Source organism: Podarcis tiliguerta, assembly GCF_965153285.1.
Source record: "Podarcis tiliguerta genome assembly, chromosome: 1".
Classification (NCBI taxonomy): Eukaryota; Metazoa; Chordata; class Lepidosauria; order Squamata; family Lacertidae; genus Podarcis; species Podarcis tiliguerta.
Genome location: NC_139534.1, coordinates 5515366 through 5529769, shown reverse-complemented (window position 1 = coordinate 5529769; position 14404 = coordinate 5515366). Strand labels below are relative to the sequence as shown.

General features: G+C 41.6%; 1 protein-coding gene across 1 annotated transcript in view; it reads right to left on the bottom strand.

The window, feature by feature from the left end:
• DRC11 (dynein regulatory complex subunit 11) overlaps positions 1-14404 on the bottom strand; it is an 85254-nt gene that overhangs the window by 49851 nt on the left and 20999 nt on the right. Inside the window, exon 6 of the mRNA XM_083403223.1 lies at positions 13571-13776. Coding sequence (XP_083259349.1) covers positions 13571-13776 — 206 coding nt within the window. The remainder of the gene's footprint in view (positions 1-13570; positions 13777-14404) is intronic.

Here is a 14404-nt window from a genome sequence, read left to right as displayed (position 1 = left end):
TTTGTTAAAATGTGTATCTTGCCTTTCTGTGTGGATGCCCAATATGGCTAACAATAAAATACACAGTAAAAGGTGCAACAGCGTGCAACTCACGGGAAAGTTGGAAATCCCTTGAATTGTTACAAAGTACTCTCAGTTCACACATTATATTTTCACATCCAGGATGTTTCATGAATACAATTATAAAGTCAGTGTGAATATGGCAAATAGAGGTTTGTAAATACTTGCATTATATAAATATATGTCAGGGAGCTGTGATTACCTGTGATTTTTCATGGCTGCATTCATATATGTTTTCCCAATGTTTCCCTAACATTAATTTCCCATTATATTTGAGCTTTCACATGAATACTAAACCTGCACTGTATTTTGCTATATTTACAAAGTAGCATTAAATAATGTGAAAGCTCAAATATACTGCTGAAATTAACAATCATGGAAACAATAAAAACCGAACAAACGATTGTGTTCAAGCAGCCGCCTTGGTGGCTAAAGCTGCCATCTTAACCTCACTTGCCTGGGAGGAATTCCCACAGAAATACTGGTAAATGAGACTTATTTCTGAGAAGACATGGTTAGGATCCGTGCTTTCTTTCTGGAGTACTGGCACCTTTTTTCCTAGAAGAAAAGCACTGCTTGGGGTTGCAGCCTAAGCCAGGTTTTCTGCCACACAAAGTCTGAAATAGCTAAGGCCAGCCTCTGCAGGGTTCAGTGCGCAGAAATAGATGCTTCTTGAAGCGTTTTACAGTATGTGTCAGAGGGACAAAATTGGGGTGGAGGGAAGGAATATTTGACAGCAAGGAGTGGGGAGGGAGGAAAGTATTAAATAGCAGTTGAGGGCAATTAAGATGGAGCTAAAACATATTTCAAATAATGGGAGGCAACAGAGTTCCCCATGAGTGAATGTCTGGCTCTGCCACAAGCATATATAAAAAATATTTCAAAACACACTCTTTTATAAATTGAAAAGCACAGTGAGATAGAATAACAGAGACTCTTTTGGGTAAAGATATGAGGAATGCTGTGTGTAAGATGTACATATTCACAGTTTTGTAAAACAACATTCCAATGTTTACATGGAGTGGTCTTCACTTTGTGAAATAAGCTTGTATGCTATATTTCCCTCCAAATACTTTTCCCTCCCTTACCTGCATGTAGCTGTTTCATTCTGCTTATGAGTTACTTGGAAATTTGGTTAGAACTGAGTTAAATGTGTGTGTGTTTTTTAAAGCATATTATTTACCTGGACCCTCAAGTGTAATTGGCAAAAAATGCCCCAAAGACAGCCAAGAATTCCAAATTATTTTAGTTAAGGTATGCAGTGAATTAATTGTGTCAAAATACACAAAGGAGTTGCAGACTGCACACTCCAAATAACGCTAACAGACTTCTCCCTACCCACCTTTTTGCAAATCATTCTCAATTTAAAACTTACTCTCTGTATCCTTCAAAGTGCGGTACTGATGGAGATTTATGTCAGTACAACTCTAACCTAAACATTTCCCTAGTAATAGACTCAACTGTGTACTACCTAATCTCTATATTTCTGCATGGCTTTACGTGAGCTGCTCCTTTCTCCCTCTCGCCATAACTCCTCTCCCTAATTGCCTAAAGGGCTCTGTCAAGATAATAAAAAATAGTTCTTCTGAGAATAAGGATAGCTGCACTCATTTTCAAGATTATAAGGAATGTTAGATTTGTTATGAAACAAGACATGAAAAATTACTGTGCAATGTAAGAAGCACAATCTTTCTGGGGAGTAATGGGCTCTGTGTTTCAAAATCCCACCTTTTAGTCATTCTTTATAACCAGCTATGAGGCAAATTTTATTTATTTTTGTTTTTATTGCATAATTTTATTACATAATAAAAACTGTTTGGGAAGGAGGGATTGTTATAGCAGTGAATGTCTGAGCAATAAAATCTTCCCCAAGAGATGCTTCAGAAAGGCCCAGGGGCCACAAAAACCCGCGTCTGCTCAGAAAAATAAGTCCCACTGTATTCAATGCAATGTCCGCCCGAGTAGTAAGTCTAGGGCTGCACAGCCTTAATATAGAACAGTGAATCCTTGGAGAAGACTGATAAAGGCCGAGACTCAGGGGCACGTGAAGGAAAGGAGAGGGCTGCTTAAACTCTAAGCTATGCTCCAAAGCCCAGAAAAACAGCTTGGAATGAAAGCCCCCTGCTGTCTAAGAAAACCCCAAACCTTGAAGAAAAGAGAGGGCTGAGCAAAAGGATTCTAAAAAGCTGAAAAGAAAAGATCTTATTCAAAAAACACTAATGCATTCAAGGACACTAATGCAGCCGGCAGAGAAGATGGCGCTGCCCTCAAGAGGCTTCTTCCTCTTTGGAGAAAGAAAATGGTAAGAATATCTAAAGGGAAGAGTTTGCAGCGCACAAGAAGCCATAAAGGAGCTTATTGAAAACACTTGGAAAGAGCGAACGCTCCCAATGGGAACGAAGTTGGCAGAACTCAACACGGGGCTAGACTCTTTAACAGAAACTACAGGCAGCCCCCCCCCCATTTACGCATGTTCAGTACGTGCGCAACCATGTGTAAGCGCATCAGGCCGAACCCGGAAGTGACCCAGAAACGTCATAAAGACGTCAGTGAAACGTCACTAAAAGGGCAGAATGGGGGCAGGCTGGAGATGGGACGGGATGCTTGCAGCTTTCCAATGGGTTTCGATTTTACATGATTTCCCCGACACACAAGGTACCTCCGAACGTAACCCCTGCGTAAGCAGGAGGCTGCCTGTACAGCAACAAAAGAATTAAGCCAAATCCATGACAAAAAGATCAAAGAATGAAAAGAGGGATATATGCAACAAGTTTGAAGATGCAAATTGATTCTCCTATTTTGATTTTCCACATTTCTGGGTTTTTTTTTTAAGAAGGAGCAGAAGAGAATGATTCTGCACACTTTATTGCTTCATGGCTCAAATCCCTGCTTCCAGACCTCATAATCTCTGCTGCTGATTTTGAATGGGCACACATGGCAATTGCACTCAAACAGAGAGGTTCACCCCCCACCCAGCCTGTGATATCATTGTCTGCTTTGCCCCTTACATGGAGGAGGCGGAAGTGTGGAAAAAATGGAGAAACCCAATATCTGTAACTTATAAAAGCATCCTAGTTATGGTGATGTGTTTCAGATCTGGCTTCTGAAGCACCGAAAAAGGGAAAAATTCTACATGCCTGCACTATTAAACTGCAAGAGACTAGAAATTTCTGAAATTCTGTCATTCACTAAAGAACCGACTTAAGAAAGCATCTGACACATCCAAACCATTCCCGAGATGGACAACCAGAAAGTGCAGCAGTTAAGATTTCGGTCTGATGTTATCAAGTAAGAAAGGGATATTGGGGATATCAACAACTGGAGAAGCCAGGCTCAAATGAACAGCAGCTGGCTTCTCCAGAAGCCAACCAAAAGGAAATGTGGTCAGAAAATCCTCTCGAACTTCTCACTTTTCTACATTTTGTGGAGTGTTCATAAGGGATGAAAGATTTGCATGGTAAGCTATGCTATGAACACAGAAAGCCGTCTTATACTGACCTAGATCATTGGCTACTGCTGCCAGAGGTAAGATGCCAGGGATCAGAACTTTGGCTGCAAAATGTGCTGATCCCTGCGATTTCCCCAAATGCAGGAAACTCGACTGCATAATTTCACTGAGTTATGGACTATGGGCATTTGATGGAGAAGCTGCCATGGCTTGCAGTGGCCTCCAAGGATAGGGTCAGAAATAGGGTCATAAATGTTTCTGTCATGAATCCAACCTCCGACTACCTCACACAAATAATGGACAAACGATAAGCCTAAGCACTGAAAAAACAATCGAAAGTGGCTATGTTAGATCCTTCCTTTCTTTTTTACAAGAACACAACATTGTGATGAAATGAAAAGAACTGTGCAATTTTGGATTTCTTTGCTTTTCAGTCACTAACACATAACCTTCACTCAGCCCATTGAAAAATTATTTTTGTGCCAGCCTATATTTTAATGCAGGTCATAAGCAAATTTACCAGAATTCAAAGTTTGGCTTAATATGATATGTGAACTAAACTAACTTAAACATTAATTCAATTCTAATGGCATGCTATAAGAATCCCCCACCCACCCACAAATCCCCAGCACAGCAAACACAGTTTATTTAGAAAATATGGATGAAACCAAGAATTTATTTACCTCACAGCCAGTAACAATAAGCTATTTTGCTATGTTGATTCTCTTGAAGGCTGCTGCGTACTTCTGTTCTAAATGGTTTCCTTTCTGACGTTTTTGAAGAATCATTTATGCCTCTAGATTGTCTATGCTTACAAGTGACTGTAATTTATGCCTGGATTAAATCTTTTATAATCAATATTTTGAATTGTGCAAGGCATTTTTTAGCCTCATGTCAGTGTTGTGCTAATGACATTACTGTTACGCTTGAGAAGGCACTTTGATTAAGGAGGGTTACAAGTGCATTTTCTACTAAAGAAATCGGAGAAGGCAATTTACCATTAAAAAAAAAAAAATTAGATGACTGTTGTTCCTATGCTTAATTTTTAGCACACACTAGACATTATTATATCAGAACATTACACTGCATGTTAAGAGAACTATTAAGTTTCATTCATGGTAATAATGATTTTATTCGAACAAGAATGGAATAAATAGCATATATACAAAAGCGGTTACAATGGTTTCACACTATCTTGTTTCTGCTCTAAATAAACCATTATGCTTAGGAGAAAAGAGAAACTAGACTATCAGTTTAGTTATACAGAAATGTAATCTTTAATTTATTTACTTTTCAGGGACGCTGGACAGTGAAGATAAAATACCTTCCAGATTCCTAACACAAAGCATAAGCTGATACAAATTGGCCAGATCCTTGGCGTGCTTTCTGTGACTTCTGAAGTGTGAAAGATGATGAAGAGAAATAAACCAGATGTCTTCAATTAGAAGCTAGCCCTAGTCTAATGCGGAGAGCCCATTTATCAGTGCTGCTAATTGAAAAACTCTGTTAGCTTTGCAGTCCAAAAAACACATTACAGTGCCTTGGGATGCCAATCTCATTAGCTCCCACTTTTCATATTTGCAAAAGAGAAACCGACAGCTTTGTGTTTTTATCCGTGTAGTTACCATGTCTGTTTCCTCAAATAGCAAGCTTAATTGCCTGATTTGGAGTCAAAGCAGGGATCCCTAAAATAAGGTAAGGTTTCTGTATACTTGGGGGACTCCCTAGGTATGCAGAAGTATGTGGTCTGCCAGCTATGACCATTCATGGACAGAGATCGTTTGGTATGGTAACCTTCAGATTGGGATATTGCCCTTTAGGTTGATTGCACTGAGTGCAGAATTCTGAAGATGGGCTTCTGGTTGGAAAGTTCTGTATCAGTACACAACATTGGTGCTGAAAGCTGTGTAAACCCAGTGCATTACTGAGCTAAGTTCCATGTTCCAGGGGTGCCAACTTGAATAAAATATGTGGGGCATGTAAGCCCCACCCTACATAATCAATCACATGACGGGGCTCTCCCATACCATTTAAATACCACTGACTGGGGGGTGGGACTGGCCCCCTCAAATATTTTATTGGGAGGGTGAAGAGACCTTGGCTCCTAGGAACTGGCTCTTATGCAGTACACAGAGCCAAAATAGCTTAGGACCAGGTTGCCTTATCATCTTGTCCCTTATACACCTTGTCCCTTATACAGTCATACCTTGGTTCTTGAACGGAATCTGTTCCAGAAGTCCGTTCGACGTCTGAAAATGTTTGAAAACCAAGGCGCGGTTTCCAATTGGCTGCGGGAGCTTCCTGCACTCAATTGGAAGCCGTGTAAACTGCGTCAGACGTTTGGCTTCCAAAAAATGTTCACAAACTGGAACACTTACTTACGGGTTTGCGGTGTTCGGGAGCCGAAGCGTTCAAGTCGCAAGGCGTTCAACTTCCGAGGTATGACTGTACACTCAAGATAATCCAAAGCACCTCTCCTGATTGTCCCATGGACAAGCAAAGACTTTTAGCATAGTAGTGCCATTACTCTGAAACGCAATTCCTACTGTAATCAGACATGCACATACAGATGTTGTTTGCTGATGATGCAGCCTTGACAGCACACTCCAAGGTAGCTATCAGCTGTTTTACCCAAGCCTGCAGGGAGTTTGGACTTACTATCAGCCTGACAAAGGCCAACATCCTGGGTCAGGATGCTATCAGCGTTGGTGATCACACGTTTGAGGTGATAGATGATTCTGTCTACCTGGGCTGCACCATAACCAGCAACCTCTTCATCATTGATGAGTTGCATAAGTGTACTGGCAAGGCAGCTACGGAAACAGCTTGCCTCTCCAAATAATGTGAACATAAATATCCAATATCAAGATGAAGGTCTACCAGGCTTGTGTGCTGAGCACTCTGTTTAATGGAAGTGAGCTATGGGCAACGCCTTCCACATCATGAAGATTTGGGGCATCCCATTTCAAGACAGCTTCAAACACAGATGAGCACTCCCAAGCCCATGTTCCCAACATGTTTGCACTCCTGTCCCAGTGACATCTAGCTGGCTTGGTCATGTCCATAGAATAGAAGATGGCAGGATCCACAAGGACACGCTGTACACAGATCTGGCTTTAGGCACCAGGCCCCCTGGCAGACCAACACTGCATTACAAAGATGCTTGCAAATGTGACTTGAAGGCTGGTAATTTGTTCTACAGAGGTTCTGTGAGCTTCCAAGATATATGGAATGTTGAAGTGTCAGTTGAAAAAGGGACAAAACTGGAAACTGGGAGAGAGAATTAGCCAGATTAGGGATCTAGGGCTGCAGGGCTCTGTGCTTCAAAGTAAAAACAACACCTTTCCCCACACAATACAGGGGTGTGTCAGGAGATAGGAATGAAAACAGCACATCTTTTTTCAACTCTACAGAAGCCTCTACCCTACCCTATAGCCCTCTTGATCTCTGTCCATCATGGCTGGGAAAGTCCACTACAAGGTTGACTGGATGGATCTACTGCCTTGTAAGATGTGGTGGTACAGCCCCTCTTGAAGAGGTCCTCCCTGGATCCAAAGGTTTAGAGAACGCCCATCTAGCCTTTAATATTCCCTTCCTGGGGCACACACACATTCTGTGCATTCAGGATTGAATGTGTGAAAAGGATTTCAGTTGCTGCTGTTCCAGGTTGGCTAGAATTATGGAAACCCCAGTTCATCTCTGGATATGTACTGTTTCACTACAGCACTGAATAAAGAAAATGCAAAATTAGTGATTGTAATACTTGCTTAGAAGTCTTCTTTACAGATCTGCAGGTTAAACCAACAGCACAGGTCTCCAGGATAAATCTACTTTTTACAGGAACTTCCCCAAAACAAGAGACACAACCTTAGCTAAGCATTGACAACATGGAAAAGCGCCAATGTTATAAAAACAGAGAAAGAAAAAAAAGAAGAGATGAAAACTATAATCAATGCCTTCCCCCCACACAAATCAAACAAAACAAAACAAACCCTAGGCCGAAGTTGTGGCAATTAACACTATTCAAGGGGCAATTTACAAGTTGTTCATCGCTTAATCCTCCACCCACACTCATCAGGAAGCAATAAAATGGGCTGACTTGAAGTGTTTAATAAAAGGCAAAGCAGCAATTAAAGGCCTTAATACTACTATGCCTGCCCCAACTAGACAACCTGGTGCTGCAATTGTAATACAATTCACCCAGCTCACACAAGAAATGAGTTCTGAAAAACCACAGGAGTCAACACAGAAAATAGAAGAATTCAATGGGCTGATATTGTCTGGATGCATTGTAGCAAGTGAGTAAACGAAGGATGTCAACTCCAGAAAAAAGCACATGTGGAAGCCTCAGGTGACCTGGCAGCCCTGGATTTCTCCAGGGATGGACATTTACCCTATTTCGGGTCCAAGTCAGTTTTACTTGAGTTGGTTCATAAGACAGTGATGTCCTGTTAGCACATTCAAAAATCTTTGGATTAAAAAAATTGCATTAAAAAATTCATATTTAAATACCTACATATAAATTATGTACTCCATTGCAAAATACATACAGTAGTACCTTGGTTTACGAACTTAATCCGTTCTGGAAGTCCGTTCTTAAACCAAAGCGTTCTTAAACCAAGGCATGCTTTCCCATAGCAGCAGGGGACTCAATTTACAAATGGAACACACTCAACAGGAAGCGAAACATGTTCTGCTTCCAAGGCAAAGTTCACAAACCAAAACACCTACTTCCAGGTTTGCAGCGTTCTTAATCCAAGTTGCTCATAAACTAAGCTGTTCTTAAACCACTGTATTTAACTACACATTTAATCTTAATGTATGCATTTCTATGCATGCTTTTATGCATTTTGGTACAATTTTTTGAGCTGAGAACTACGTCACAAAATTCAGAGAAGTGAAAAATCCAAATGATAACAGTATTATAATCTGCATATTAGTCCAGGAGGTGAAAATTTGGTTTGCTTAAAAATTGACATGTGATCATTTTCAAACACTTCAAAATCAAGAAACTATTTACAACTGTTGTGGTGACACAACTCAGCATTTCAAATTTTGTAAACGTTAGTGCAATAGGAAAAATATTCTATCTGGTGGCTTGACTCTGGAGTTCAACAGGCTGTATCACTGCAAAATAACTTTTTCTATTTGTTTAATCAAGTACAGAAAATGTAAGAAACAGGGGCTTCTGGCTGATCCTCTCCTAAGCCCCCAAGCTGCCTCCATTACTGTCGGCAACCCCATATATTTATGTCTAGACTAAAGCAGGCGACTTTTGCCATTGCACAGAAGCTACATCAGTGTCTCTGGCCTCCTGTAAATCCCACAGCACTCAATAAAACAGATTGACTACATATGGGCTTAACTACCCTCTTTTTGGAAAGAAACATGATTCACACTAATGGTATGAAAAGGGTTACACAATTAAACTAACAACAATTGAATATATCTTTCAGGTTTCAAATTGAGTAAAATTTTCCTGCAAAGCAATTCTTAGATGTTTCCCTCTTCCATGTGTTCATTCTTTACAGTGTTCTCCTAACCTTCAGTCTGTTCCTTCTGCTCCCCCTAAAATACTTCTCTTCTGTTCAGTGGACCAACACGCTTAGCCATTTGTTTTGACTGCTTATCTATTAATCAAGAAATGCATTATCTAGCCAGGCATTTATTCTTTTCCTATAATGATTAATAATACAATCATTTTCAAACTTTCTACATTCAGAGAACACTTTCCACGCAAATTGTCTGCTAAGAAATTGCCCACGAAGAATATGCTAGACTGATTACTGGTCAATATGTGGCACAGCCAACAGTGCCAACTCCAGATTTTGGGATGTCCACATGAGAGTGGGTCTCCTTCAAAGATGCCTTCATGTGTCATCAGTCATCCTGCTTCAAATACGAAGGACACTGCTTCTCACCCAGTAGGGTGGGGCAAGCTAGATGCCTGGTGCTCTTTTTGGCTTGAGCTCTTTGCGAAATGTAAGACTGCTCAATGTCACTGTAGGGGCCTCTGGGGCGATTTATATTTCCTAGTGGTCCCCAGCCACACCAGTACAGCTGTACCCATCTGAAATGTATGGCCTGCAAGGAGACCAAGCAGGATATATCTGAGGAGGGACAAAATGAAAACTAACAAAATAAATTTCAATTGGGACAAATGTAAGGTTCCACACTTAGGCAGGAAGAACCAGCTGCACAAATATAAGATGGGGGACACCTGGATTGCCAGCAGTACACGTGAAAAGGATCTTGGAGTCTTAGATCACAGGCTTAACGTGAGTCAACAGTGTGATGCAGCAGCAAAAGCTAATGCTATTCTAGGCTGTATCAAGAAAAGTCTAGTGTCTCAATCAAGGGAAGTCATAGTACCACTCTATTCTGCCTTGGTCAGACCACACCTGGAATACTATGTCCAGTTCTGGGCGACACAATTTAAGGAGGATATTGACAAGCTGGAACACATTCAGAGGAAGGAAACCAAGAAGATCAAGGATATGGAAATCAAGCCTTATGAGGAATGGTTTGAGGGAGTTGGATGTGTTTCTTCTGAATAAGAGGATATTGAGAGGAGGTATGACAGCCATTTTCAAATATCTGAACAGCTGTCCTAAGCAATCTTGTTTTCTCCTGCTCTGGAGGCCAGGATCCAAACCAATGGCTTCAAATTACAAGAAAGGAGATTCCGACGAAACATCAAGGAGAACTTTCTAACAGTAAGAGCTGTTCAGCAGTGGAACAGGCTCCCACAAGAGGTTGTGGACTCTCCTTCCTTGGAGGTTTTTAAGCAGAGGTTGGGTGGTCCTCTGTCGTGGGTGCCTTAGTTGAGAGTCCTGTATTTCAGGGAGCTGGACTAGATGACCCTCAGGATCCCTTCCAACTCTACAGATCTACAGTCTTTTCCTTTGTTTCTCAGTCAAGTTGGGGGGGGCACTCTCAGTCTGGAGGTTTGGCAAATATATAAAAGGATACAGTCTGGAGGTTTCAAATATATAAAAGGATGTTACATAGAGGAGGGAGAAAGGTTGTTTTCTGCTGCTCCAGAGAAGCGGACACGGAGCAATGGATCCAAACTACAAGAAAGAAGATTCCACCTAAACATTAGGAAGAACTTCCTGACAGTAAGAGCTGTTCGACCTTGGAATTTGCTGCCAAGGAGTGTGGTGGAGTCTCCTTCTTTGGAGGTCTTTAAGCAGAGGCTTGACAACCATATGTCAGGAGTGCTCTGATGGTGTTTCCGGCTTGGCAGGGGGTTGGACTCGATGGCCCTTGTGGTCTCTTCCAACTCTATGATTCTAAGTGCTTCAATATGATGACTGCTGACACCAGGCTCACCGGGCTTCATAGCCACGCCACATGAACTAAGAATGCTCCCTAGAACAGGGGTTTCTCAAGCACTGCCTACTTTTCCTCCTCACTTATCTGCCTCTACCTCCAAGCTATGCTATAGCTCTGGGCTGGACCAATTCCTGAACCAAGAATTCCTTCTTTGGTGGGTAAAGGTGCCAAGATATCGGGGGGGGGGGGAGAAAAGTGAAAGTTTTCCCTTCTCTGAGATGAAAGAGCCAGAGGAGGTATTGAGGGAAATTAGAAAGTGAGATAAAAGGAGAGGTAAGAGGAGGAGAAGGAGAAATGGGAAAGAAAAGGTGGCAAGGAGGATTAGAAATTAAGGTGGTAATAGAGGAAAGCTCTTACAGAGGGAAGAAGTGAATGCACAACAGCCAGAGAGGAGATGAAAGAAACTGGCCATTGCAGGGTGGAATGAAGACTAAGGCACAAATGAAGTATGAAAGGATAAGGGGGTAAATTATAGGGGGAAGGGTAAAAATACTTTGAGAGGGATGTGGGGGTGGGAAGGCGAAAACGCAAAAGAAAAAGCTCAAAGCTACATGCTTTAAAAAACATCTTATTACCACTACAGGAAAAAAGACAGTAAACTTGATTTAATTGCACAAGTGTGAAGCTTTAGTAGGGCTTATTTTTATTACTAAACTCTCTGAACTATGGATTGATTGAATCAGATAATATCAAGCACTTATACTTAATATTACATTTATCTTTGGACCAAGAATGTACAAGTATGGTGAAGAGAAATACAGAATTCACATCAGCACACAAGCACTATTATTTTATCTTTTATTATGGAAAACATTCTTTTGTCTCCATCCTCCACTCCCTCTCCCCATCTGACTCCTGCTTTCCACAAACCTCTGAAAGCTTGTTGACATTGCACTTGGCCCGCCATCCATTTAAACCTAGTCTGAAAGGGCATTTCTTTCTTCTCCATCTAAAAAATTAATCTACATTTGTCAGAATAATGCATAGTATGTACATGAAAGCTACTATTACTTAGATCTTCTGTTATTAGGTCAGGAATGCCAATTTAGAGTTCCCCAGGGCACTTCAGAAACACATAAATCCTCCATGAAATTCAGACTAATGTGTTCTAGCCAGAGGCCACAGGGTGGGTTAAGGCCTTGATTGTGAATCGGGCTGAGTCCCTCTCCAAAAGGCCCAGTGTTTACTTGATTAATGTTTTGATTCCCCTTCAGATATATCTAAATCCCGACATTCTACAGAACTTTGGGTTGCTTTAACTACAATGGGAGCATCTTAATGCTTAACTCTTCAGAACCGGGGAAGACTGACCTATTTTGAAGAATTAATCATAGTAACTTCTGCAGTTGAGATTCAGACTGCAGTTCACAATCCCTAACATGGTGTTGCATTCAGCACATGGGGGGCGGGGACAAACTTTCTTCTACCCAATGTGGGTAGAGAGGCAAAGATCGGTGGAGTGAAAGTGGGTGGAGACTGTATCTTTGTACCGTAGGTATTGTTATACAGTCGTACCTTGGTTCTCGAACAGAATCCGTTCCGGAAGTCCGTTCGACATTCGAAAACGATCAAAAACCAAGGCGTGGCTTCTGATTGGCTGCAGGAGCTTCCTGCACTCAACCAGAAGCCGCGGAAGCCGTGTCAGGGGAGCTGGGCATGTTTAGCCTGGAGAAGAGGAGGTTAAGGGGTGATATGATAGCCATGTTCAAATATATAAAAGGATGTCACATAGAGGAGGGAGAAAGGTTGTTTTCTGCTGCTCCAGAGAAGCGGACATGGAACAATGGATCCAAACTACAAGAAAGAAGATTCCACCTAAACATTAGGAAGAACTTCCTGACAGTAAGAGCTGTTCGACAGTGGAATTTGCTGCCAAGGAGTGTGGTGGAGTCTCCTTCTTTGGAGGTCTTTAAGCAGAGGCTTGACAACCATATGTCAGGAGTGCTCTGATGGTGTTTCCCGCTTGGCAGGGGGTTGGACTCGATGGCCCTTGTGGTCTCTTCCAACTCTTATGATTCTATGACTTCCAAAAATAGTTCGCAAACCACAACACTCACTTCCGGGTTTGCGGTGTTCTGGAGCCAAAACGTTCGAGAACTAGGCGTTTGAAAACCAAGGTAGGACTGTATTTATATTGATTTATACCCCATATTTTTCCCTGAGAGGACTCGAGGCAGCTTACAGATGAAAACAAGAACTGCTACAAATATAGAAAAACCAATCATAAAATACAATTAAATGTGTTTAAACATACCAACAATTACAATACAAACAAGCACAGCACCAACCATTTAATCAAAAGCAGCCAGTTCCCCAAAGCTTGTTGGAACAAGGCGGCCTTCACCTGCTAGCGGAAGGACAGCAAGGAGGGACCCAGTCTAGTAGTACTAGAAACCTGTAAACAAGCAAGTGGGGGGTCTAGGAAGCGATGATTGCACCAAATCCTCCTTTATGCAGGGAAGCAGGGAGTGTAGATCCACATGTGCAAAAGCACATAAGCAATCTGCTGCTGTAGATTTCTGAACCAGAGTTCCTACAACATGAGCAACTCTAGGCTCACGGAGTAACGATGACGCAAAGAAATGAGATGGCCTAATAATCTAACAAGTGAATAACAAGTGTTTCTCCAAAACCGTTAAATGCACAAAAGCAGTTCCAATGGGATTAGATAAAATGACAAGTGTAGTCGCTGTGGTAATATATATAAATCTGCTAGTTCCTCACCGGCATTCAATGAACCACTGGCGGATCTGGTCCTGGAGGCTCTCTTTGATGTCAGGGCCTTCAATTTCTTTCACGCGCTCTTTGATGCTGACTAGAGCTTTCTGGAAGTCTAATTCATGTTTCTCCTGAAGTTCACATCTTATATTATCCACCTTCTGGGCACGCAGTATTGAAATGCTAGGTTTTTTGAAATGAGGAGGTGGAATCTAAAAAAGAAGCAGGAATAAACATCAAAATAAGTTCCATGTTGTATTCCTGGTTTTATTAACTGTGTTATTCTGGTACAGTGGTACCTCCGTTTAAAAACAGCCCTGTTTACGAATGATTCAGGTTACGAACTTCCGCAAAACCAGAAGTTTACCTCGGTCTACGAACGTTACCTTGGTCTAAGAACGGAAGCCGAATGGTGGAAGGGCACCGGCGGCGGGAGGCCTCATTAGGGAAAGCAAGCCTCGGTTTAAGAACGGTTTCGGTTTAAGAACGGACTTCCAGAATGGATTAAGTTCGTAAACCGAGGTACCACTGTACTAACATCAGAGGCAATTATTTCAAGTTCTGTCACAATCAAATGTTATTTCCCAGTTTGTCTTAATATGTTCACTTATGTGTCTTGTTTTGGATAATAGCCCATTTCCTTCATTCCACTTCTACTTTCATCTTTAGCACCTGGTTTAGGATGAGGTCACAGCCTACATCACTCACTCGTGTGACACTGGCAAGCGCTACCTAAGAAATGCCTGAATGTGTGAACCACATGGAGATCAGTTATATGGCATGGCTCAGTGGTAAATCAAGCCATGCTCTTTGCTGAGTGGTGGAAGGAAGGAAGGCATG